This window comes from Salvelinus alpinus, chromosome 12, assembly GCF_045679555.1.
Source record: "Salvelinus alpinus chromosome 12, SLU_Salpinus.1, whole genome shotgun sequence".
In the NCBI taxonomy this organism is placed as follows: Eukaryota; Metazoa; Chordata; class Actinopteri; order Salmoniformes; family Salmonidae; genus Salvelinus; species Salvelinus alpinus.
In genome coordinates this window covers 52538612-52564647 of record NC_092097.1, presented here as the reverse complement: position 1 = coordinate 52564647, position 26036 = coordinate 52538612, and the positions used below count along the sequence as shown (strand labels likewise).

Sequence of the window (26036 nt, the reverse complement as noted above, 5' to 3'; positions counted from 1 at the left end):
GTTTTACTGAAGACGTGAGAAACAGAATTGTGCCGTGTTCTCACATATTGACCATATTTTCTTTGTGAAATACACATGATATATTACGCTCATTTTTACAGGAATTATAAATTATTTTTGCACTAATGTTTAGAACCATTTACATTAAAAAGATGACAAAATATTTGACAATGTATTAAATTTTAATAGACAGTACTCTAATTCAAATATTTTACAATGTTTTACATTAGCTTTTTATCTAGATACAGCACTCAAATTATTTTAGCTTCACACTCAATATATACAGTAATGATTTAACATCAGTGCATGGTTCATTTTGCCTGTAGTAAAAACATAAACAGCAATCACAACATTAATTTGTAAATATTTCATTGTAAATCAAGATGGACCCTGCAAGATGAATATCACTCTTACAGAACATAACATTAGTCAAACACCTCTAAAGAGGATATACAGTGCAGGAACAGTGACAGCAAGCGCACCGTAAGCCAGAACAGTGTTGTACATGGTAGTCTGGCTTATCGAGGCCTCAAGTCTTCTCTCCGTCTGGTCAAGACCTTGCATGACGCTCTTAGTGTCGCAAACAAACATCTGGGAATCTTGCTGACTTATAACTACTGACGGCTTTTCTTCCCTATGATAAGTCTCAATCAAGTTTTGAACAGCCAGAAGTTCTGATTCCACCTTCCCAACACTCTGTTCAAGCTGACCTAGCTGTGGCTGGATGCCTTCTATAAGACTCTGTGCTTTCTGACTATAGAGCAATATCTCTTTCAGAACTGCCTCGGTGGCACCCAGAGAAGGCAGGGGTGGAACCACGATGGGTTCCGGAACCCGAACAGCCACTGGCTTCTTCACATCTGTCTCAGCTATCACCTGAGCTGCTCTATGGTGAAGAGTAACCCTCAGAGTGTCTATAAGGCCTCTCAGCTCCTGTTGTTGAGACTTATGCATACCGGCCTGAACTTTAATAGCCTCCTGTAGACTAACAGGTCCTTTCTGAGCCTCCAGTAGTAAGGTCTTCAGCTCCTGTAGGCGTACTCTGTTGATATAGGTTGACCCCATGACCCCTATCAAAGCTCCGAGCACTGAGCCTATCACAGACCAGTTCTTTGTGCGCTCCGCCCGAGTCCGCTCTTTTTCGTGGCTCTCACGCACACCAGCTGAGAATAGGGCAAACTTCTCTCGTTCTGCACCCTCTGCATTCTCGTAGGCTGTCCGCAGGCGACGCTCCTCCTACAAAATGGGGAGAATGTCTTATTTTCTTTATAAAAATGTATAAACAACTAAAGTCCCCAACGTGAGTCTCCTCAACTCAAACACAACAAACTGCTTTGCAGCTGACAATGTACGTGTGTGCATCTGTGTATTTTCATGGGATTGGGCAATGTGACAGCAGAATGATACATTCATATTCAACAATGGATTGTACATCTGATTAGGTCTCTTGACAGTATTACCTGCAGCAGCTTGTGCTCCAGTGTGGCCAGCTCCAGGTAGTGGGCCTCCTCTCGTGAGACCCGATCCAGTCGGTCTCTCACCTCCTTCAGCCTGACCTGTAGGGCCTCCAGGCTCCCATGGGCCTCACGCACCATGCCTCTGGCCACCATGAAGGCCCTCTCTGCCTAAATATACAGATGATTAGAAATTTAGGGAAAGTATATGATCTGACCGGAAAAACCTCTGATGCCTTAGTTATAGGCTATGGGTCTTGAGCTGTTCAGATTACAAGTTTAGGAAACTGTGTGAGGACTAGAGACAGGAGTTTCCCTGACCACTTGACCTGAGCAGGAAGAACTCTGGGCACTAGTTATAGGTCCCCAGACAACACCTATAGACAGGCCCCAGAGTTTTTCCCCTTGTAAGGTCATGTGGTCAGGAGAAACTAAACCTCAAGTGATGAAATAGCGAGATACATTTAGAGAAACATATCACAACCTTTAGTTTCCTGACTTGCCTTCCATACGGAACGGACTTACCTCTGTGACTTGAGACTGAGCATTTCTGACTTCATTCAGGCCGACAAACTCCTCGTACCTCTCCCACCAGTAGTTAACTGTGTTTGAGGCAGTGCTCACAGACTTCTGTCCCCACTGCTTCCCCAAGTCAGTCAAATTCTGTATTGTAGCCACGGCACGCTCTTGAATAGGAATAACAGGTTTGTCTGCTCCGTCATCTTTTGGAGATGGTGGCGGTTGTTGTTGTGTGCTGTAGGCCCTGCTGAAAGACACTGTCCCTCTAACCGTGCCAGTGATGTGGAAACGGTAGAGACATGATGTTCCATGGCACCATGGTATGAGCTGTTTACCTCTGTACCTCATTGAGAAACCAGTGGGTTATATTCACTATGATGCTAAAGCACAAGACATTGGAGCTGCCACCTGTGTACAAATAAATAAAATAAGAATAAACAAGACAGTACAGTCAAAGCCTGATGTTTGAGGTATCAATGAATGTTTATCAATGTTTTATAATGTTTCGACGTAGCTATCAAAAATTATTGAATAACTCTAGTTAGTACAGTCTAGTTCGCTAGCGTTAGATCTTCCAAAACGCCACTATCTTAGTTACTGTAATCCCCCTGGCATTTCCTGTATCACCCCTGCTTCAGATATGCTGGGCTATCTGGAGGATAATATCTACATTTCTGCAACACTGCAGAAGCTCGGTTGACCTCTACAATGCTGGTGTTAATGGATTCATTGAAAATCTATGGCCATTTTGGATGTCATCCATGATGCAGTGGTTTAGACGCCCAATGAATTACCATAGACAGCGGCCTAGCTAGCGTAGCTACCTAGCTAGCTGACAGTTTTCAAACTTGCTTTAGGCAACCCAGGGCTAAATACACATCATGTTCTAGTCCTTGCTATTGATCTCTGATTTGTTTTTATGTACCTAATAAGAATAATCACGTACCGGTTGTCTTCAAGTATTAGGCAAATGATCAGCTGGCTACAAAACGTACATAGTAATTTTATCATAAAATGTTTATGATCAGGCACATCACAAATATTCTGCATCCGGTTTAGAGTGGAAGTAAGGTCCTAACAGCGCGGATTAGAAACAAAGATTGTCCAATATGTTGCCAAGATAGTCAAGTGACCGCTCTAACAATGAAAATACGCGTTCTCAAATATGTAAGCAAAGATGATGGATATACTGACAAGATACACGTCTCTGCCCTAACAGTGGTAGTCGTTGTCCACAAAACGTCTGTCTAGCTCCCGCCTATCCTTTCTTTGGATTAGTGGAAACATCTCATTTTTGTCATATTTTTTTTAATATTTGATGAGGGTTGTTGACGTCAACAGCCTGTATTCGATGAAGAGAGACACTATATTTTTATTTAACTAGGCAAGTCAGTTAATAACAAATTCTAATTTACAATGACAGCCTACACCAGCCAAACTCAGACAACGCTGGGATAATTATGCGCCGCCCTATGGGAGTCCCAATCACAGCCGGTTGTGATACAGCTTGGAATCGAACCAGTGTGTCTGTAGCACTGAGCTGCAGTGCCTTAGACTGCTGCGCTACTTGGGAGCCCTATTTTATGAATAGCAATCTCGAGACAACTCCAATATAAAGTGTTTTTTCTCAAAGTTTCCGGAATGTTACGTGTCCTACTTATATCAGTACAGTCATAACAACTTAAGCATTATGAAACTTCTATTCGATCAAATAAATCTCACATAGCAAATAAGCCATTCAGTTTTTCGTTGACCAAATTCGTCACTCTCTCATCGACCTCCGTTTGAAAACCCCATGCTTGGTGAGCGAAACAAGCGAAAATAGCCACCTGCTGGAGGGAGACAGATTTTCCATCGAGTTGGGCCTCTTCCTCTCTGATGTAAAGCATGCAGGAAGAGACCAGATCAGGTGGGACCATTCTAGTCAATGAGAGAGTAAACAAGCATGCGAACAACAGGCCAAAGAGATAGATATAGCTAGGACTCATCCTTGTATCTGTGCCATTATAGTGTCTATGACAGCATGGGCAGCGTCATTGAGGATATCTCCATTTTAAAGCAGTCCATTTTATTTTTCTTCATTGGCAGATTGCTCCCAACTCAGGAATCCCCACCCAGTTAACTCCTTTAAAATGGTGGAAGCCCTCATTGGCAATGTCCACGCTATAACAGGTTATATCCATGATGAGTGGCGCAGTGGTCTAAGACACTGCATCTCAGTGCAAGAGATGTCACTACAGTCCCTGTTTCGAATCCAGGCTGTATCACATCTGGCTGTGATTGGGAGTTCCATAGGTGGGCACACAATTGGCTGGGGTAGGCAGTCATTGTAAATAAGAATTTGTTATTAACTGACTTGCCTAGTTAAATAAAAAATAAAAAAATTGTTCTCTATAGTAACAGTCATAATGCTGAAATAAAGAGCATGTTGGTAAATTCAATCTGGAGTGCCAGAGTGTGCTCTGGGGTTCATAAATTCAGAGCATTGTCAGTTTGTAAATTCAGAGCGCTTCGCTCTTGGAGCGTTCAGAGTGCACACTGGACGCTCTGGCCAGGTCGCAGTTGTAAATGAGAACTTGTTCTCAACTAGCCTACCTGATGAAATAAAATAAAGAAAGAAAGAAAAGGGTTGATGCAACACAGCTACTCCTTCAAGACTGTTGGAAAAGCATTCCAGGTGAAGCTGGTTGAGAGAATGCCAAGAGTGTCACGTCATCAAGGCAAAGGGTGGCTACTTTGAAGAATCTCAAATATAAAATATATTTAGATTTGTATGACACTTTTTTGGTTACATGATTCCATATGTGTTATTTCATAGTTTTGATGTCTTCACTATTATTCTACAATGTAGAAAATAGTAAAAACAAAGAAAACCCTGGAATGAGTAGGTATGATCAAACCTTTGACTGGTACTGTATATTGTTTTTTCGTTGTTTGTGTGGATTTTTGTTCATTATATTTTCCCGATAATGGAATTACTTTTCTTTAGTGAAGTTTTTCACCCCCGTCCAGTTGGTGGCGATAAAACACCTTTTACGTGTAGTTCGTCAATAAACCAGAAGAAGAAGAAGCTTATTTTCCTGGACAGATTTTTGGCGGAGTAGAATTTCTCGCTTAGCCTCTTCCTCTCTGTTAGAAAGCAACTGCGAACAAGCTAGCTCAGTTGTTTTATTTAGATTTTATTGAAACACTCGCAAATATGTCCGGAAGAGAAGGTGAGATTCACATTTACATATTTGACATACACCTCGATATTTATTTTAAGGTGAAAAGTAATAATGATGCTATTATATAGAAAGTTGGTTAGCTACGACTGTCCAGTCTAGCTCGCTAGCAACCCATGCAATGTAATGTATGTATCTAGCTAGCTGGAATAGCTGGCAAGCCTTGCTACTAATGTAGGCTAGAAAGCAGATTTTTTAAAAATTATTATTTTTACTGTGAATGCATTTGTATGTACCATATATGCCCATACATTGCTGATTGCTCAAACCATCTTACTAACTGCTCCTAGGTAATACATATATCAAAGTTATTCTAGATGGTTAGCTGTGTAATGTGTGAAACTGTCCCGCATGTCATGATCAGTTTAGCTAGCTAGCTTCCTACCTTCTGAAGGCTTCTTCTGTGTGTGACGCGCTTATGCGGTATTCGTTCATTCACGATATATTGATTGAATGGGATATGTTCTTGTCTTATAGGTGGTAAAAAGAAGCCCTTAAAATCTGCCAAAAAAGCGACTAAGGAGATGGATGATGTGAGTTTGTCATTGTTTGCACGATGTTATATGTAGCCTGTATCATGTAATATAAACTTCTAATGAGGGAACACTCAGTGTTTTTCTAAATGTTGGAGTTCAAATGTAGCTTAGTGTATTTCCATTGTAATCCTGATCACATTTGCTTTATGTCAAATCCAGGATGAAATGGCCTTCAAACAGAAGCAGAAAGAAGACCAGAAAGCCTTGGATGCATTGAAGACGAAAGCAGCAGGAAAGGGACCATTAAGTAACAATCATTTATTTGTTTTTGTTGACGATCAGAATCTAATCAGGATTCCTATGATTTACTGAACAGCCCAAAGTAATCAAAAGGTGGACTTTCAATTCGACCCAAATCTACCCAACAACCCATTGACTCCACAAATGCAGAGTATTATTTTCCCTTGCCAATGTTTGTAACTGTTTTATACTGCAGCGGATAACGCCCATTAGCCCAAAGAGAAAAAAAAGCATTGCAAGTCAACACTGAGCTGAGGAGAATATGTCTAGTGATTCTGATGTCACTAGGTGGCAGTGTTGTCTTTCTGGGTTTTCTTGCCTTGTCATTCAATGTACTCTGCTTGCCACAGCTGTTTTAGTAGTCCCTCTGTCTACTTGAGTTTTCTAGAGAAAGTTAAGCATATTTTTCATGGTTTTCTCATTCTCTTGATTTTCCTTTTCAGCTGGTGGAGGAATCAAGAAGTCTGGAAAGAAGTGATTATACATTTGAAAACCATGTACTCATTTGTTGCTGAATCGCAGCCCCCTGTCAAATCCAACCCCTGCTACCCCCCCCCCCCTTTATTTTGTCCCGTTTGAGTCCATTGTAGAAAGAGGAAAAACATGTAATGACCTTTTTTGAATGTGTTCTTGTCAAGAAAGTTTTGAAATAAACTATTGTAACTACTGCAGTATTTTCACTCAATCTATATTGAGATTCTGTCAAGAAACACATCAGTATTAGATCAGTAGCTACACTAGACATACATACAGTACTAATATGACTAGTATTGTGGTAAGTTCAATGTAACTTTTCCCAAGCTTGACCATCTGCATCTTCAGCACCAGTTTCTATAAATTCAGCTTCTCTGGTTGGATAAGGCTTCTTCTCCTGCTCCATCACCTCTTCACTCACTTCCTCTGTCCATGTACAGGGTTCTATTTCCCAGTCCGCAAACCTGAAAATGAGAATCTTATCTACAATTTTTTTGGTGCATTTTTCTACATAGTTTTTTGTGTGTGGAGTGATATTTGTGAAGATGTTGCTGTTTTGTTCTGTGTTTAATACCTCGTTTTGACCATTTTCTTTAAGAGGAAAGTTTGGGAGATTCAGAATAAAGATGCTGCTTACTCTGTTCTGTTGGTGTTGATCTTTTCAGCTCTACCTCCACAGGGTAATGGTCGCTCACCTTCAGGGCCTAATAAAGCATAGTAGTTAGATGTTGACACATGAGCCAGAGGGCTCAACTTTGACATGTACTGTATTTCTATGTACAGGTTGTCAAAATGTAGGCTACTAACATTTCATCTAGTGCATTTGGAAAGTATTCAGAGCCATTGATTTTTTCCCCCCACATTTTGTTACATTAACCTTATCACGTTTTTCCTCTAACCCATAATGATGAAGCAAAAACAGATTTTTTGACTTAAAAAAAATAAAATAATCACGTGTGTTACAAATAAAACATACCTTATTTACATAAGTATTCAGACCCTTTATGAGACTTGAAATTGAGCTCAAGTGCATCCGGTTTCCATTGATTATCCTAGACGTTTCTACAACTTGATTGTCCACCTGTGGTAAATTCAATTGATTGGACATGACTTGGAAAGGCACACAGCTGTCTATATAAGGTCCCACATTTGATAGTGCATGTCAGAGCAAAAACCAAGCTATTAGGTTGAAGGAATTGTCCGTAGAGCGCCGATACGGGATTGTTTAGAGGCACAGATCTGGGGAAGGATACCAAAACATTTCTGCAGCATTGAAGGTCCCCAAGAACACAGTGGCCTCCATCATTCTTAAATGGAAGAAGTTTGGAACCACTAAGACTTTTCCAAGAGCTGGCAGCCCCGCCAAACTGAGCAATTAGGGGAGAAGGGCCTTGGTCAGGGAGGTGACCAAGAACCAAATGGTCACTCTGATAGAGCTCTAGAGTTCCTCTGTGAAGATGGGAGAACCTTCCTGAAGGACAACAATCTCTGCAGCAGTCCACCAATCAGGCCTTTATGGTAAGAGTGGCCAGACGGAAGCCACTCCTCAGTAAAAGGCACATGACAGCCCGCTTGGAGTTTGCCAAAAGGCACCTAAAGAACTCTCAGACCATGAGAAAAAATATTCTCTGGTCGGATGAAACCAAGATTGAACTCTTTGTCCTGAATACGAAGCGTCACGTCTGGCCGAAACCTGGCACCATCCCCACTGTGATGCATGGTGGTGGCAGCATCATGCTGTGGGGATTATTTTCAGTGGCAGGGACTGGGAGACTAGTCAAGATTGAGGGATAGATGAACGGAGCAAAGTACAGAGAGAACCTTAATGAAAACCTGCTCCAGTGCGCTTAGGACCTCAGACTGGGGCGAAGGTTCACCTTCCAACAGGACAACGACCCTAAGCACACAGCCAAGACCACACAGGAGTGGCTTTTGGACAAGTCTGAATGTATATGAGTGGCCATGCCAGAGCCCGGACTTGAACCCAATCTTATATCTCCGGAGAGACCTGAAAATAGCTGTGCAGAGATGCTCCCCATTCAAACTGACATGACTTCAGAGGATCTGCAGAGAAGAATGGGAGAAACTCTCCAAATACAGGTGTGCCAAGCTTGCGTCATACCCAAGAAGACTTGAGGCTGTAATCGCTGCCAAAGGTGCTTCAACATAGTACTGAGTAAAGGGTATGAATACTTATGTAAATATGATATTTCATTTATTATTCTAAAAACCTGTTTTTGCTTTGTCATTATGAGGTATGGTGTGTGGATTGATGAAGGGGGGGGAAACAATTTAATAAATTGTAGAATGAGGCTCTAACTTAACAAAATGTGGAAAAAGTCAAGGGGTCTGAATGCTTCCTGAATGCACTGTAGTTGTAATATTGTAATCAAACCATCTACCAGGATGGAACTTGTTTATATAAATGTCATTGAAATTGCAATGCATCAGTGATTTTGGATCCACATGTTTTACAAACTGCATCCTTTTCCCGCCACTACCACATAGTCTTTGAACCCGGATGTATCGATTTCTGGGACCAATGATGCCCTGATGCAGAGGTGGCACCACAGGTCCCAGAGTGATGGGGCAAATTGTTTTCCCTGGGGCCCGGAGCTTTTCCTCATCTGGTAACCTAAGCAGGTATAAATCAGGACCCTCTGACCGTGATTAGTTAGTTGTAAAAAGGTTTTTATACGTGCAATTAGACCAGATAAAAATGTTTTGCAGACACCCTTATCCAGAGCAATTTTGGTGAAGTGCCTTGCTCAAGGGCACATTAACAGATTTTTCACCTAGTCAGCTCGGGGATTCAAACCAGTTACCTTATGGTTACTGGCCCAACACTCTTAATCACTAGTCTACCTTCCACTTAGCTGTATGGATATTTTCAAAACAGGTCACATGGTTTTAAAGAAATTCTGTAAAAATGCATGGCCCTAGGGAGAATGAGAACTTTGTCAAACAGCAGCAACCTTGTACTTGTTCATATGAATTATATTAAACCTAGACTAACAGGGGGTTTCCTTTACATAGACACACAGACAACCATTGTAATTGGATAATAGAACTCACTGGGAAGAGCTTGCTTTATGCAGGTCTGCATCGTGTAGGCCTATGCAACTGTAAGTACAAAGTAACACAGTCACAGGTGTAGGTGTAGGCTGCTGCAACATTTCTGTGAAGAGTTCCCTACTTGTGTCTGTCGGGAGTGATATGTTATCACGTTTGTTAAATAAAAGCCGGAGGAAAGTGGAGAGCGGCGCACGCTTTGCTAGATTACATGCTTTGTGCCGGGCCTGCACAATTTGTGATTTCTGTGAATCTGATTTGCCAAGACACATAACAGAACCTGCACCTCTTCGAAATAAAGGACAGATCGGCCTACATTGTGCGCGAGATGACAAATCGAGTCTCTCGAGTCATACAGCTCAAGACCAAGTTGAGTCACAAGTCATAAACGCTCAAATCGAAGTCGAGTGTCAAGTGTTTTTTATTTTTGCCAAGTAATATCTCAAGTACAACATTTTGCGACTAGAGTAGTACTCCAGTCCAAGTAACGTGACTCGAGTCCACATCTTTGTTATTTGCTAAATCAAATTGCATTTGGATGGATCTTAATTATAGCGCTCCGGTTTCCCCTTACCAGTGTTGAGACATTTTAAAGCAGAGAATGTAAGGCTCCCTGGCGAACAGACGAGAGCTGATTTGCAGAGTGTATTGTTGCTTCTTATTAGCACTGTAATGACACACCTGTAATGAGTGATACTTATCATGTAGGGCCAGAAGTTTCCCCAGTTGTATATTTTATAGCGTCACATGAGGGAAATCACTTGACTGACTTATTTAATTCCTCCAGGAACTTTTTCACTGAAGTACCTCTCGCATCCACCACCTCCAGAATCACTATGATGTCATAGCGAGACACAATCTGATAGGACGAAAGGAGAAAAAGTACAAAAGTACATTAGTATATCTGTGTATATGTGGGATAACATCCTTGTTTTGAGGATAGTTTGCCAAATGTTTCTCTGAGGGAATAACACTGAACAAACATGTAAACCCAACATGTAAAGTGTTGGTCCCCATGTTTCATGAGCTGAAATAAAAGATACCATTAATTAATGTCCTATACACATTAAAAGCGTATTTCTCTCAAATGTTGTGCACAAATTTGTTTACATCCCTGTTAGTGAGCATTTCTCCTTTCCTAAGATAATCCATCCACCTGACAGGTGTGGCACATCAAGAAGCTGATTAAACAGCATGATCATTACACAGGTGCACCTTGTGCTGTGTACAATAAATGGTCACTCTAAAATGTGCAGATTGTCACACAACACGATAGCACAGATGTCTGAAGTTTTGAGGGAGCGTACAATTGGCATGCTGTCTGCAGGAATGTACACCAGAGCTGTTGCCAGAGAATTTAATGTTCATTTCTCTACCATAAGCCGCCTCCAACGTCATGGCAATTTGAATGCACAGAGATATCGTGACGAGATCCTGAGGCCCATTGTCGTGCCATTCATCCGCCGCCATCACCTCATGTTTCAGCGTGATAATGCACAGCCCCATGTCGCAAGGATCTCTACACAATTCCTGGAAGCTGTAAATGTCCCACTTCATCCATGGCCTGCATACTCACCAGACATGTCACCCATTGAGCATGTTTGGGATGCTCTGCATCGACGTGTACGACAGCGTTCAAATTCCCGCCAATATATATCGACTTCGCACAGCCATTGAAGAGGAGTGGGACAACATTCCAGTGGCCACAATCAACAGCCTGATCAACTCTATGCGAAGGAGATGTGTCGCGCTGCATGAGGCAAATGGTGGTCACACCAGATACTGGCTGATTTTCTGATCCACACCCTACCTTTTATTTTAAAGGTATCTGTGACCAACAGATGGATATCTGTATTCCTAGTCATGTGAAATCCATAGATTAGGGCCTAAGGCATTTATTTCAGTTGACTGATTTCCTTATATGAACTGTAACTCAGTAAAATTGTTGAAATTGTTGCATGTTGCGTTTATATTTTTGTTCAGCGTATAAGATCAGGAATACAAACAATCATATAACTGTACCTTCTCAAGGATAACAACAGTCCGTAAAACTATCATGAACTACTAGTTGATCGAACAACCAAGGATTCCAGAGGAAAGAAGATCTCATCATGGTGTGAAAAAACATGACCATTACAGCGCAAAACACATTAATCTAATTTGGACCTTGTCATATCAACGGTCTCTCACGGTTGGGTGGAGGTGAAACCAGTTGATCAAGGTAGGATGGAGCTGGATAAACTGGAGCTGAGGAGTTCAAATTCCAACATCACAGCTCCACAGTCTGTGGTTGCAACTCTAATACAGTAATACAACTGTGAGCCAGCATATTTCAGGCAAATTAAACCACTAGAGTTGTAAAAGGATGTAACATGATCTCTGTTGACAAGCTCCAACATGCTCAGACATTACCTGGGGTATATTGTGTGGGAAGGGGCTTACAATAATGTTCTATCTGGTTTCTTTCACTGACAAACTTGCAAAAACAAATTATATATTTTACCATAAATTCAAATACTTCCAAATCCTAATAGCACGATAATAACAGAAGGCTTAGAACAGTGTTTCCCAACTCCAGTCCTCCAGTACCCCCAACAGTGGTTCCCAACTCCAGTCCTCCAGTACCCCCAACAGTGTTTCCCAACTCCAGTCCTCCAGTCCCCCAGACACTGTGGTTCCCAACTCCAGTCCTCCAGTGCCCCCAACAGTGTTTCCCAACTCCAGTCCTCCAGTCCCCCCAACAGTGGTTCCCAACTCCAGTCCTCCAGTACCCCCAACAGTGGTTCCCAACTCCAGTCCTCCAGTCCCCCCAACAGTGTTTCCCAACTCCAGTCCTCCAGTACCCCCAACAGTGTTTCCCAACTCCAGTCCTCCAGTACCCCCAACAGTGTTTCCCAACTCCAGTCCTCCAGTACCCCAACAGTGTGCATTTGTATTGTAGCCCTGGACAAGATCACCTGATTCAACTTGTCAACTAATCATCAAGTTCTCAATGAATTAAATCAGCTATGTTTGTACTGGACTACAACAAAAAGGTGTGCTGTTGGGGCTACTGGAAGACTGGAGTTGGTAAACACTGTTGGGGCTACTGGAAGACTGGAGTTGGTAAACACTGTTGGGGCTACTGGAAGACTGGAGTTGGTAAACACTGGTTTAGAGAAAATGATCTCCGTAGAGTTGGCTACATTTCCAACATGTCACCATTCCCTAGCCCTTTATTGCAAAGCAAAACAATAGTCAAGAAAAACATAGTATTTAAAATAGCTTGTGATGGATTCTGCATACAAATGAAGGAATACCTGATATAGGTAAATTCCAATTCGACTTCAATTACCTGAAGGGATGATTTACGATGTTGTGGTGCAGTACAAAATGTGGTATCTTGTTTATCAATGAACAACTGTAACTTTCTGGAGCTTGGCCTTCTTATAGAGATCACCCGATTGGCTGAAACTTGTGTGTAAGCCAAGCCCCTGGTTGGTTGGGAGGCCCTATAGACTGGCCCCAGCTGAACCAGTCAGTACAGGATAACCATAACATCAACACACCAGTCTTCATTGCACACCACAACATTCCTGGCCACACACTTATCTCTGAGATCCCCCACAACAACATCTGGAAGTGGCTTAGCTTTCTCTTGGAGGATATATACGTTTTATTAACCGGGTAGCTCGAGCCCTGGATGCTGATAGGCTGAGACAATATACCACAGGTATTACACAAAAATACTTGTTTACTGTTCTATTTACGTTAGTAACCTGTTTATAATAGCAATAAGGCACCTCAGGGGTTTGTGGTATATCATATCAAATTAAAATCTAATTGTATTTGTCACATGCTTCGTAGACAACAGGTTTAGACTAACAGTGAAATGCTTACTTACGGGTCCATTTCCAACAATGCAGAGTTAAAGATGAGATATGAAATAGAAATAGTGACACAATGAATAAAGATTAAAAATAACAAGTAGAAATAACATGGCTATATATAGGGAGTAGAAAATAACATGGCTATATACAGGGAGTAGAAAATAACATGGCTATATATAGGGAGTAGAAAATAACATGGCTATATATAGGGAGTAGAAAATAACATGGCTATATACAGGGAGTAGAAAATAACATGGCTATATACAGGGAGTAGAAAATAACATGGCTATATACAGGGAGTAGAAAATAACATGGCTATATACAGGGAGTAGAAAATAACATGGCTATATATAGGGAGTAGAAAATAACATGGCTATATACAGGGAGTAGAAAATAACATGGCTATATATAGGGAGTAGAAAATAACATGGCTATATACAGGGAGTAGAAAATAACATGGCTATATACAGGGAGTAGAAAATAACATGGCTATATACAGGGCGTAGAAAATAACATGGCTATATACAGGGAGTAGAAAATAACATGGCTATATATAGGGAGTAGAAAATAACATGGCTATATATAGGGAGTAGAAAATAACATGGCTATATATAGGGAGTAGAAAATAACATGGCTATATATAGGGAGTAGAAAATAACATGGCTATATATAGGGAGTAGAAAATAACATGGCTATATATAGGGAGTAGAAGTCGCTCTGGATAAGAGCGTCTGCTAAATGACTTAAATGTAATGTAAATGTAGAAAATAACATGGCTATATATAGGGAGTAGAAAATAACATGGCTATATATAGGGAGTAGAAATAACATGGCTATATATAGGGAGTAGAAAATAACATGGCTATATATAGGGAGTAGAAAATAACATGGCTATATATAGGGAGTAGAAATAACATGGCTATATATAGGGAGTAGAAAATAACATGGCTATATATAGGGAGTAGAAAATAACATGGCTATATATAGGGAGTAGAAAATAACATGGCTATAATTAGGGAGTAGAAATAACATGGCTATATATAGGGAGTAGAAAATAACATGGCTATATATAGGGAGTAGAAAATAACATGGCTATATACAGGGAGTAGAAAATAACATGGCTATATACAGGGAGTAGAAATAACATGGCTATATACAGGGAGTAGCAGTATCAAGTCGATGTGCAGGGGTACGAGGTAATTGAGGTAGATACAGTACTAGTCAAAAGTTAGGACACACCTACTCATTCAAGAGTTTTTCTTTATTTTTCATATTTTCTACATCGTATAATAATAGTGACCAAAAAAGTGTTAAACAAATCAAAATATATTTTTTATTTGAGATTCTTCAATGTAGCCACCCTTTTCCTTGATGACAGCTTTGCACAACCTTGGCATTCTCTCAACCAGCTTCACAAGGTAGTCACCTGGAATGCATTTCAATTAACAGGTGTGCCTTGTTAAAAGTTCATTTGTGGAATTTCTTTCCTTCTTAATGCGTTTGAGACAATCAGTTGTGTTGTGACAAGGTAGGGGTGGCATACAGAAGATGGCCTTATTTGGTAAAAGACCAAGTCCATATTATGGCAAGAACAGCTCAAATAAGCAAAGAGAAATGAAAGTCAATCATTACTTTAAGACATGAAGGTCAGTCAATCCAGAAAATGTCAAGAACTTTGAATGTTTCTTCAAGTGCAGTCGCAAAAACCATAAGTTCATTAAAGTTACCAGCCTCAAAAATTGCAGCCCAAATAAATGCTTCACGGAGTTCAAGTAACAGACACATCTCAACATCAACTGTTCAGAGGAGACTGCGTGAATCAAGCATTCGTGGTCGAATTACTGCAAAGAAAACACTACTAAAGGACAACCATAATAAGAAGAGACTTGCTTGGGCCAAGAAACAGAAGCAATGGACATTAGACCGGTGGAAATCTGTCCTTACGAATCTAAGAGCCCAGAACAAAGCCCTATGTAGGGCACATTACCAAATGTCTACCATTGAGGAGATACCGACAAGCCTGGCAAAAGCGAAAATCTTTTCAGTTTTGGATGCAAAAAAATGGATACTGGTAGGTAAGCAGTTACTTCACCACATTTTGGACCCCCAAGGGGAGATACCAGTGGACATGGTTACCGTTTGGAGTGAAACCAGCTGCAGAGGAATATCAACGAAGGCAACGAGATGCACTTCAGGGACTGACAGGAATAAGTGTCATAGCTGATGACATCACGGCTGTGGTGTCACAATGCAAGAAGCAGTGGCAGGACCATGTCCACAACCTGACTCAGCTCTTACAAAGAGCAAAGGGAGATGAATTTAAAGGTGAATAAAGACTAAAATTAAGCTCAGGCTCACAAGTATTAAATATATGGGACATCTCTTGACAGCTAAAATACACTTACGTATTTGGTTTTAAATATACTTAAGTATCAAAAGTAAAAGTGAAAGTATTCATCATTTCAAATTCCTTATATTAAGCAAACCAGATTTTCATTTTTTTTTATGTACAGATAGCCAGGGGCACACTCCAACACCCAGACATAATTTACAAACAAAGCATGTAAGTGAGTCAGCCAGATCAGAGGCAGTAGGGATGACCAGGGCCCTGTTTCATAAAGCAGGTGTTAACAAACTCTGAGTTTAAACCTGAACTCTGGGTTGACTAACTCTGAGCTGTCAAACTCTGAGTTTTCGGGTTTCAGAACAGGTGATAACAATGAGTTAAATCAACTCTGAGTTAAGTTAACCCCGAGTAAAGCACGTGCATGAGGAGATAAAAAGCTCTCATCAATGGAACGCAGATAACATGATTCATCATGGCAACAGGAGAAAAAAGGGCTCGAACCTCCTACTTCTCCCCAGTGCAGTTAGAAATATGAATGAATGCGTACGCAGAATATGAGTCTATATTTAAGAAAAAAAGCAATACAGTAGCAGCAGCAAAAGAACGTGAGCTGGCGTGGCAGAAAATTGCTGACCGATTCAATGCGTGAGTATATTTATGCAGGTGCAACCCAACAGGCACAAAACGTACTTGGCAGCAACTGAAGATGAAATATATAAAAATATACTTCAAACAGGTAAGGTATCATTTCATTACAAGCAATTGTGATGTTGTTTAGCCTACCCTACCTAATTAAACAGCATTCAGTGGCTACTGTCAACATGTGATATATTTAAGTAGTTAGTGAAATTTAATAAGCAAAAAAAGTAACATTTTCAGCCCTCCCAACACTGCCAGTATTTAATATTGTCTATTTGAAAGTAATACCTAAATGCCTTTATACATACAAGTCTCCAAATGTTGTGCTTACTGGACATGTTTACATTTGACCTCCATTATTAACCAATAGAAAAAAGGCTGAGGGCCTAAAAACAGGTGGGGGTCCACCACCACTCACAGAGGCTGAAGAGATGGCCCTCAGTCTAAACAGATGGGGGTCCACCACAACTCACAGAGGCTGAAGAGATGGCCCTCAGTCAAAACAGGTGGGGGTCCACCACAACTCACAGAGGCTGAAGAGATGGCCCCTCAGTCTAAACAGATGGGGGTCCACCACAACTCACAGAGGCTGAAGAGATGGCCCTCAGTCTAAACAGATGGGGGTCCACCACAACTCACAGAGGCTGAAGAGATGGCCCCTCAGTTAAAACAGGTGGGGGTCCACCACAACTCACAGAGGCTGAAGAGATGGCCCCTCAGTCTAAACAGATGGGGGTCCACCACAACTCACAGAGGCTGAAGAGATGGCCCCTCAGTCACAACAGTGGGCGACCTATTGCTGAAGGCATCTCTGGAGGAAGCTCATCTGACCCAACCACCCATCCAGGACACAAGGGCCTACATAAGAGGTTAGTTATTCAAATGAATGATATATGTACATTCATCCTTTTGCCAGTGTTACCTCAGTGACCCAGTGTTACCTCAGTGACCCAGTGTTACCTCAGTGACTCAGTGTTATCTCAGTGACCCAGTGTTACCTCAGTGACCCAGTGCTCTCTCAGTGACCCAGTGTTACCTCAGTGACCCAGTGTTATCTCAGTGACCCAGTGTTACCTCAGTGACCCAGTGTTACCTCAGTGACTCAGTGTTATCTCAGTGACCCAGTGTTACCTCAGTGACCCAGTGCTCTCTCAGTGACCCAGTGTTACCTCAGTGACCCAGTGTTATCTCAGTGACCCAGTGTTACCTCAGTGACCCAGTGTTACCTCTATGGTGTAGTCTGTCTGGTGGGGCCGCCACCAGTTACTGATTGTGTAATCTGTCTGGTGGAGCCTTCTACCAGTTACTGATGGTGTAATCTGTCTGGTGGGGCCGCCTACCAGTTACTGATGGTGTAATCTGTCTGGTGGAGCCTTCTACCAGTTACTGATGGTGTAATCTGTCTGGTGGGGCCGTCTACCAGTTACTGATGGTGTAATCTGTCTGGTGGGGCCATCTACCAGTTATTGATGGTGTAATCTGTCTGGTGGGGCCTTCTACCAGTTACTGATGGTGTAATCTGTCTGGTGGGGCCGCCTACCAGTTACTGATGGTGTAATCTGTCTGGTGGAGCCTTCTACCAGTTACTGATGGTGTAATCTGTCTGGTGGGGCCGTCTACCAGTTACTGATGGTGTAATCTGTCTGGTGGGGCCGTCTACCAATTACTGATGGTGTAATCTGTCTGGTGGGGCCGTCTACCAGTTACTGATGGTGTAATCTGTCTGGTGGGGCCGTCTACCAGTTACTGATGGTGTAATCTGTCTGGTAGAGCCTTCTACCAGTTACTGATGGTGTAATCTGTCTGGTAGAGCCTGCTTCAAGTCTCAAAGCTTCATACTAAATAAATAAATGACTGCTTAGACTGGTACCTGCAGTTCTGTGGAATTCTTCTTTGATGGGTCGTGTGGGTCTGTGACTTGGGCACACCACAAAAGTGTACAGTAAACATTTCGGTGCAAGAGTCACATTTCTGACAGCCCGACAGACGGTTGCCTTGGAAATATGCTCAGCGTCACCGATGTTATATAGAAAACTCCCGTTGGCAAAAAACCGAAATGCAACACAAAGAATTTGTTCCCGAACTGAGAGCATGTCCACGATGTGTCATATGAACGATATGAGGGCTGAGAATATTGTTCAGATGAATGATCGATTGTGCAGAAAAACGGAAACGCTCAAACAGATAATCATCAGGGAATGATGAAACATCCAAGCGGGGTCTGATCACTCTCTTCCCGACTGAGATTTCTGCGGCGTATTTGTGCTTTAATATCAACTGTCTCTTCAAGAAAAGGACACGCCATGTCTGACACGTCCTTCAGCCTGCAGGCTTCAGCTAAAGAGGAGGAGAAACTCAGGGTTAGTTGAAGAAAACCTGCCAGCCAGCAGGTTAGCTTCACGGAGTACGTTGCCATAGTAACTGACTCGGAGTTAAGCTGAACTGGTTTTGTGAAAACCAAAAACCCAGAGTTTCCTTCAACTCTGAGTCAACTAACTCTCATTACCTCCCCTATATCTGTCACCTCCTTAGTTCCATTCCCCAGGCAGTATTGACTATGTGTTTCTTCTCTGTATACTACGCTTGTATCGGTCCATGTACCGTTTATTATTAAACTCACCACCTGTACTTGCTTCCCGGCTCCCAGCTTCCACATTACAAATGTTCTCTTGATAATAAGTGTGGGAATTAGAACATTTTTATGTTCTGCTGTAAATTTAAATGTAATGAGTACTTTTTGGTGTCAGGGAAAATGTATGGAGTAAAATGTACATAATGTTCTTTAGGAATGTAGTGAAGTAAAAATAAAAGTTGTCAAAAATATAAATAGTAAAGTAAAGTACAGATACCTCCAAAAAACGACTTAAGTAAAAAAAATTGAAAGTACTATTAAGTGATTTACACCACTGTAAAGTAATTTAAGTGATTTACACCACTGTAGGCTACTTAATTTGAAGCAGCGAATTCTAAGGGTGTGAATAATGCGACAAATAAGTGATTATAATACAATAGGTAGGTCTAGGCTGACGCATACAAAAACAGAAAGTCGAACGTCTCCAAATAATCTGTAGGACAACAAAAATATTTATCTCCCGAAGTTGTCTGTTTTCACAACAGTTCCCAACCGCAACATGAAAACTGCCGACCTCTGACCCGACCAGCAGGTCCCGCAGGCATCCTGTAGAAACGCAGCCCTCTACCCCAGCTACCCTGTCAGAGTTGATATCTCTAGACGCTCAAAGGTCTGCTATGTACTAGAGTGTATAGACGGTAAACGTCAGGATAAGCCTAGATTTTTCCCGACACTAACATTACAACAAAACTCACTCTAACAATACAAAATAACCACATGTTTTAGAGTTTGATGACATAGCATGTCAAGACGTTTATTGTTTTTAATTGCATGGAATGCCATCCTGGTCATGACATGTTGGAACTTGCCCTGGTGAGGGGCCAAAATAAATAGGGGCCCTGTGGAACTCTCAGGTGTGCCACGAAACTATTCCTAATCTTGATCATTGTTGTGAACACTCACTGTGACCTTTGGAATGAACATGGAATTTCGACTTGGAAGCACTAGTGGCGGTCAGATGAAACGTCAAAGGGCACATGGTTACATCTGTATCACCGTTTCCAGTCCAGTGTGCTCAGGCTGTTGTATCATTCGATGTGCACGCATCACCAGCAAAGTCATTTATCATTTTACTTTGTCTGTGACAACCATCACCACAGGCAAGTCTGATTAGGCTTCGAAAGTCATTTATTTCTTAATATATGCCTCTGGTCTGACCTATAACACAGCCTCTACCATAGAAACAAACGGAGCATGGCTTTGTGTCTGTGGTTGTCTCTACCTTTTTACCCTTTGTGCTGTTGTCTGTGCCCAAGAATGTTTGTACCATGTTTTTGTACTGCTACCATGTTGTGTTGTTGTCATGTTGTGTTGCTAACATGCTGTGTTGTCATGTGTTGCTGCCTTGCTATGTTGTTGTCTTAGGTCTCTCTTTATGTAGTGTTGTGTTGTCTCTCTTGTCGTGATGTGTGTTTTGTCCTATATTTATATTTTATTTGTATTTTTAATCCCAGCCCCCGTCCCCGCAGGAGGCCTTTTGCCTTGTGGTAGGCTGTCATTTTAAACTGACTTGCCTAGTTAAATAAAGGTTAAATTAAATGTTAAAATTAAAAATAACAATGCAGAAAACCGCTCATCTGTAGCCCAAACCGTTCAAAACGGAAGACCAATTTTACAAGAGTTACATCTTTTTATTTCTGGCCAGGGCCGCTGGAATAATATTAAATAGGTTTACACAAATTAACCATCATGAGTAAGGAACTATCAAAACAATGAAAATATTTCAAATACACCCGATTTAATATACATATATACTGTATACAGCACTAGTCAAAAGTTTGGACACACCTACTCATTCAAGGGTTTTTCTTTATTTTTACTATTTTCTACATTGTAAAATAATAGTGAAGACATCAAAACTATGAAATAACACATGGAATCATGTAGTAACCAAAAAAGTGTTAAACAAATCAAAATATATTTAGGCTTTTAGATTATTCAAAGTAGCCACCCTTTGCCTTGATGACAGCTTTGCACACTCTTGGCATTGTCTCAACCAATTTTTGAATTATAATTTCCAGTGTGGTCTTGTAAATAATAAAGTATTGTAACTACTGCAGGATTTTCCCTCCATCATCTTTATTTGAGATTCTGTCAAGATACACATCAGTGTATGTATGATATACAGTACTAATATGACTAGTATTTTGGTCAGATTTAATCACAGATCAATGTAACTTTTCCTAAGCTTGACCATCCGAATCTTCAGCACCAGTATTTCTAAATTCAGCTTCTCTGGTTGGATAAGGCTTCTTCTCCAGCTCCATCACCTCTTCACTCACTTCCTCTGTCCTCCTGTCCATGTTACAGGGTTCTATTTCCCAGTCGCAGAGCCTGAAAATCAGATTTGTTTTGTTATATCTACAATTATTTTTCTGTGTCGGGTGATATGTGCATCTGTGTATGAAGTGATATGTGAATGTGTGTGTGGAATGATTTGTCTGTAAAGATGATGCTGTTTAGTTTTTATGTCTTTACCCCGTTTTGACAATTTTCTTTAAGAGGAAAGTTTGGGAGATTCAGAATAAAGATGCTGCTTACTCTGTTCTGTTGGTGTTTTTCGTTTCAGCTCTACCTCCACAGGGTAATGGTCGCTCACCTTCAGGGCCTAATAAAGCATAGTAGTTAGATGTTGACACATGAGCCAGAGGGCTCAACTTTGACATGTACTGTATTTCTAGGACAGGTTGTCACAATGTAGGCTACTAGCATGTTCATTTCATCTACTTATAATATTGTAATCAAACCATCTACCAGGATGGAATTAGTCTGTAACCTGCATACTTACATCTTCTTCAGAAAGCCCATATGCAATCTGGAAGTTGAATGGTTTGGCAGAGTTTGGCACGATGGCGTCAACCATGTCATCCCCGTAGATCACAATCCTAGATGTTGATCAGAAAAGGAAGTCAGCAGTCATTCCCTATTACACACAAGTAAATTAGTTTTATAATAGCTCTTATGACAGCTCTTATGACATTTTAACCACCTTTCAACAATACCAAAGAAATGTAAAATTAACTCCATAGGTGATTATCTGTTTTGTACATGAGGCGTTCATTAATGAATTTCACAAATCACAGTGTGCCACCTGTCATAAGTGTTATCGTTGCCTGTGTTTGCTGTGGTATCCACGTCATCTTTAATCAGCCAGTGGAATTTTTCGTCACTGCGGATACGGATAGCTTTCATGCCCTTTTTAGAAAGGTAGGAACCGTCTGCATTGAAGTCACCTAGGATCATAACGTTCTGGTACAGAGAGAAACATTCAACAACAAAGTTACTTTTCATCCAGAAAAAGGACACTGTTTTTAGGAGAGCATACATAGTTATCTTGAAATCACCATGTGGCTGGTTTTGTATTTTACTTGTCAAAGGCTCATATATACAGTTTGGTGACAAGTGAACTTTCTAAACCCAAGGGAGGTGTTAAGCTCTGTCAATGGCTTAGCTCAGAGCTTACATCAGTCTTCCATTTCTTTGTCACTTCCAGGAAGACATCATAAAGCTCATCTAGCTCCTTCACTGAGTCATCAGGCTTGGTGTGCACTGGAATCAGTACCAAGTCCTCTAGCACTGAGAAACACAGGAAGAGATGAGAAATATATATTACAGCTAATTATGAATGTGCTGTTATTCTCCGCTGCAATATCCAGCTGTCTGTCTGTTTGCCATTCACGTTCATATTATTTGCTAAATCAAATGCCATATGCTTAATTCATGCTTAATTCTAGCACTCCTGTGCCCCTTACCAGTGTTGAGACATTTGAAGCGGAGAATGTAAGGCTCCCTGGCGAAGGCGTCCACATCTCCAGCCTGGTTGTCCTCATATTGCCAGGAGCCAACCAAGTCCACCAAATCAGCCCTTTCAGAAAAAACAATACAACACGTTTAATAGCATTAGTCCTGCATTATGTATATATTTTTCATCAGATCACAATGAAAAAAAGGAATGGCATCAGATAGAGGTTAATGAGGGTGAAGTTGACCATGGGTTTGAATTGTACCTGTACAGAAACATAAACTGCTCCTTGTATCTGTCTCTTCCCAGACGAGTGCTGATTTGCAGAGTGTATTTATGCTTCTTATTGGCCCTGTAATGACACACCTGTAATGAGTGATACTTATCATGTAGGGCCAGGAGTTTCCCCAGTTGTATATTTTATAGCGTCACATGAGGGAAATCACTTGACTGACTTATTTAATTCCTCCAGGAACTTTTTCACTGAAGTGCCTCTCGCATCCACCACCTCCAGAATCACTATGATGTCATAGCGAGAAACAATCTGATAGGACGAAAGGAAAAGGAGAAAAAGTACATTAGTCTATCTGTTTATATGTAGGATAACATCCTTGTTTTGAGGATAGCTTGCCAAATGTTTCTCTGAGGGAATTATAAGATCACGAATACAATCATATAACTGTACCTTCACAAGGGTAGCAAGTGTGTTTGGGTTTGATAGCTTACGATTCCCAAATTTCTGGATGTTGAAAGATGCAACCTTCATGACTGCTGCTGGAAAAATAGAAAAATAGAATCCAATCCATGTAAAACTATAATGAACTGCTAGTTGATCAAACAAGCAACGATTCCAGAGAAAGGATGTAATTACCTAAACCAAAACAAGTTTAATAGTCTACATGTGTTTATTGCCCTCTGTGTGGGTTTTATGATAATGCACAACAGCAATGTCTCATAAATGACTCAACACAAGGAAAACATGCATCAGGACATACATTACGATATACTCAGTCCATCTGGCTAGATTCTTGTTAAAATTCCTGATGCAAAGGTAGTGTTTATATTGGCATGGGCACATGATGAAACTATTTTAGTGAAAGGGTTGGAAAGCATGTCTCTTAGTACACTTATTTAGAACCTTTAGAAAAGGGTTCTTCGGCTTGACCCTGTAGAACCCTTTATAGTTCCAGAACCTTTTCACCCAACAAAGAACCATTTTAGAGCCCTTTATTCTGTAGAGAAGGTCCCTGTAAATAGAATTCTTTTGAAGAGGGCAGTCATGCACCTTGTTCTGTGGCCCTGTGAGATCCATAACAACCCTCCATTATCTTCAATGGCAGAAGATCTCCTCATGGTGTGATAAACATGACTATTACAGCGCTATACGTGAATCTGCTAGAGAACATAATAGTAGTTTACAAACTATGTAATATGACGGTCATTACATTGTACATTTAATACTGAAATCTCATTTGGACCTGAGTCTCCTTCTAAAAATTAATTATTTATATCAGGGGATTAAGCTAAAATATCCCTTCATTGTGTTAGGTTAAAGGTCCTCTGTTTGATATCCAGAGTACTTGTCATATCAGCGGTCACTCCTGGTTGGGTGGAGGTGAAACCAGTTGATCAAGGTAGGATGGAGCTGGATAAACTGGAGCTGAGGAGTTCAAATTCAAATTCTTCAAGATGAGTTGATCTACTGACAACAGAATGGAGGGCTATTTCCCTATGGAACACGACATCAAAGTTCCACAGTCTGTGGTTACAACTCTAATACAGTAATACAACTGTGAGCCAGCAGTTGTACCATTATTTAAATGTATCCTTTATTTAACCAGGAAGTGCTATTAGATGAGAATGTATTTTTGAGGGAGACCTGGCAAAAGCAGCATTTCCATACAGTACTTTCAGCAAAGTCTTCAGAGCTATAGGCTCAGTCACTCCAGATGTTTAGTTCCTCACCAGATGTGAAATTCCTAGTTGTGAGGAATTCCACCAAGCAGCACAGATAAAAAAATACATTTAGTCACTTTAGTCCTACAGTGACTCAGCCTACGGACTAGGAGTAGGTTACTGTAGCAACAGCGTGTGACTGATTCTAACTTCTCTTTGTTGTGCAATAAACAGGATTTCTTCTCACAGAACAGTAGTTCTGGATGACTGGCTGGAACAGAATTATGAATTCAATGTCATGTAGGTAGCATGCAAAAACAATCCAGCATATTTCAGGCAAATTAAACCACTAGAGTTGTAAAAGGATGTAACATGATCTCTGTTGACAAGCTCCAACATGCTCAGACATTACCTGTGGTATATTGTGTGGGAAGGGGCTTACAGGAATGTTCTATCTGATTTCTTTCACTGACAAACTTGCAAAAACAAATTATATATTTTACCATCAGTTCAAATACTTCCAAATCCTAATAGCACGATAATAACAGAAGGCTTAGAACAGTGGTTCCCAACTCCAGTCCTCCAGTACCCCCAACAGTGTTTCCCAACTCCAGTCCTCCACTACCCCAACATTTTGCATTTGTGTTGTAGCCCTGGAGAAGATCACCTGATTCAACTTGTCAACTAATCATCAAGTTCTCAATGAATTAAAGCAAAACAAGAAAATCATTGAAAATATTCCAAGTATTTAAAATAGTTTGTGCTGGAGTCTGCATACAAATGAAGGAATATCTCATATCTGTAAATTCCAGTTGGACTTCACTTACCTGAAGGGATGATAGGCTCTATGATGTTGTGGTGCAGTATCTTGTTTAGCAATGAACAACTGTAACTCTCTGACAGGGGCTTGTCCTTCTTATACCGAGCACCTGTCACTTGATTGGCTGAAACGTGTGTGTGAGCCAAGCCAAGCCTCTGGTTGGATGGGAGGACCTATTGACTGGCCCCAGTTGAACCAGTCAGTACAGGATAACCAAAACATCAACATCCTGCCCACACACTTTTCTCACAGATCACCTGCAACTACAGTATATTAGTCTTCTCTTAAAAGGAGGATATTGAAGAAATATTCATTAGAAACACTCCTACACTGGTTTAAGAGGGTTTGGACTACGCACTATCTATAGATACAGTAGCAATGTATTTCTGTATGTACAGTGCCTTGCAAAAGTATTCATCCCCCTTGGCGTTTTTCCTGTTTTGTTGCATTACAACCTGTAATTTAAATAAATTTTTATTTGGATTTCATGTAATGGACATATACAAAATAGTCCAAATTAGTTAAATAATTTGTTTCATAAAATTCGAAAAAATAAATAACGGAAAAGTGGT

At 40.8% G+C, this 26036-nt stretch overlaps 3 protein-coding genes across 5 annotated transcripts; 1 reads left to right on the top strand and 2 right to left on the bottom strand.

Annotated features, from left to right (window-relative positions):
- Nucleotides 1-163: 163 nt before the first annotated feature.
- ccdc51 (coiled-coil domain containing 51) lies at nt 164-3134 on the bottom strand. 2 transcript variants are annotated; one of them, XM_071336799.1, is made up of 4 exons: nt 2920-3134; nt 1980-2381; nt 1461-1625; nt 164-1236 (listed from the first exon to the last, which is right to left on the bottom strand). In XM_071336799.1, exons 2-4 carry the CDS (start codon nt 2319-2321, stop codon nt 430-432), a joined length of 1314 nt encoding a protein of 437 aa, XP_071192900.1. In that variant the 5' UTR covers nt 2322-2381; nt 2920-3134; the 3' UTR covers nt 164-429. The 2 variants fall into 2 exon arrangements, with proteins under 2 accessions (XP_071192900.1, XP_071192901.1); XM_071336800.1 differs by having other exon boundaries at nt 2899-3003.
- A 1878-nt stretch (nt 3135-5012) lies between these two features.
- On the top strand, nt 5013-7090 carry tma7 (translation machinery associated 7 homolog). Its single transcript, XM_071336801.1, has 4 exons — nt 5013-5188; nt 5675-5730; nt 5893-5980; nt 6417-7090. Exons 1-4 carry the CDS (start codon nt 5173-5175, stop codon nt 6449-6451), a joined length of 195 nt encoding a protein of 64 aa, XP_071192902.1. The 5' UTR covers nt 5013-5172; the 3' UTR covers nt 6452-7090.
- Nucleotides 7091-20725: 13635 nt separating this feature from the next.
- LOC139536350 (deoxyribonuclease gamma-like) lies at nt 20726-25577 on the bottom strand. Of its 2 annotated transcripts, none has more exons than XM_071336815.1 (10): nt 25472-25577; nt 23434-23522; nt 23204-23292; nt 23014-23100; nt 22759-22871; nt 22470-22582; nt 22098-22255; nt 21795-21891; nt 21548-21614; nt 20726-21340 (listed from the first exon to the last, which is right to left on the bottom strand). In XM_071336815.1, exons 2-10 carry the CDS (start codon nt 23512-23514, stop codon nt 21321-21323), a joined length of 825 nt encoding a protein of 274 aa, XP_071192916.1. In that variant the 5' UTR covers nt 23515-23522; nt 25472-25577; the 3' UTR covers nt 20726-21320. The 2 variants fall into 2 exon arrangements, with proteins under 2 accessions (XP_071192916.1, XP_071192915.1); XM_071336814.1 differs by having other exon boundaries at nt 23434-23519; nt 25472-25569.
- Nucleotides 25578-26036: the final 459 nt, after the last annotated feature.

Excerpts from the sequence above, each read along its gene's own strand:
- ccdc51 (XM_071336799.1), bottom strand. The coding sequence starts at position 2,321 with ATGAGGTACAGAGGTAAACAGCTCATACCATGGTGCCATGGAACATCA. Across the intron at positions 1,626-1,979 it reads CTCAGTCTCAAGTCACAGAG|GCAGAGAGGGCCTTCATGGT; the intron begins GTAAGTCCGTTC and ends CTGTATATTTAG. Across the intron at positions 1,237-1,460 it reads TGGAGCACAAGCTGCTGCAG|GAGGAGCGTCGCCTGCGGAC; the intron begins GTAATACTGTCA and ends CCCATTTTGTAG.
- tma7 (XM_071336801.1), top strand. Across the intron at positions 5,731-5,892 it reads CGACTAAGGAGATGGATGAT|GATGAAATGGCCTTCAAACA; the intron begins GTGAGTTTGTCA and ends TGTCAAATCCAG. Across the intron at positions 5,981-6,416 it reads AGCAGGAAAGGGACCATTAA|CTGGTGGAGGAATCAAGAAG; the intron begins GTAACAATCATT and ends TTTCCTTTTCAG.
- LOC139536350 (XM_071336815.1), bottom strand. The coding sequence starts at position 23,514 with ATGAAGGTTGCATCTTTCAACATCCAGAAATTTGGGAATCGTAAGCTA. Across the intron at positions 22,872-23,013 it reads CAGTTTATGTTTCTGTACAG|GGCTGATTTGGTGGACTTGG; the intron begins GTACAATTCAAA and ends TTTTTCTGAAAG. Across the intron at positions 22,583-22,758 it reads CTTCAAATGTCTCAACACTG|TGCTAGAGGACTTGGTACTG; the intron begins GTAAGGGGCACA and ends TGTGTTTCTCAG.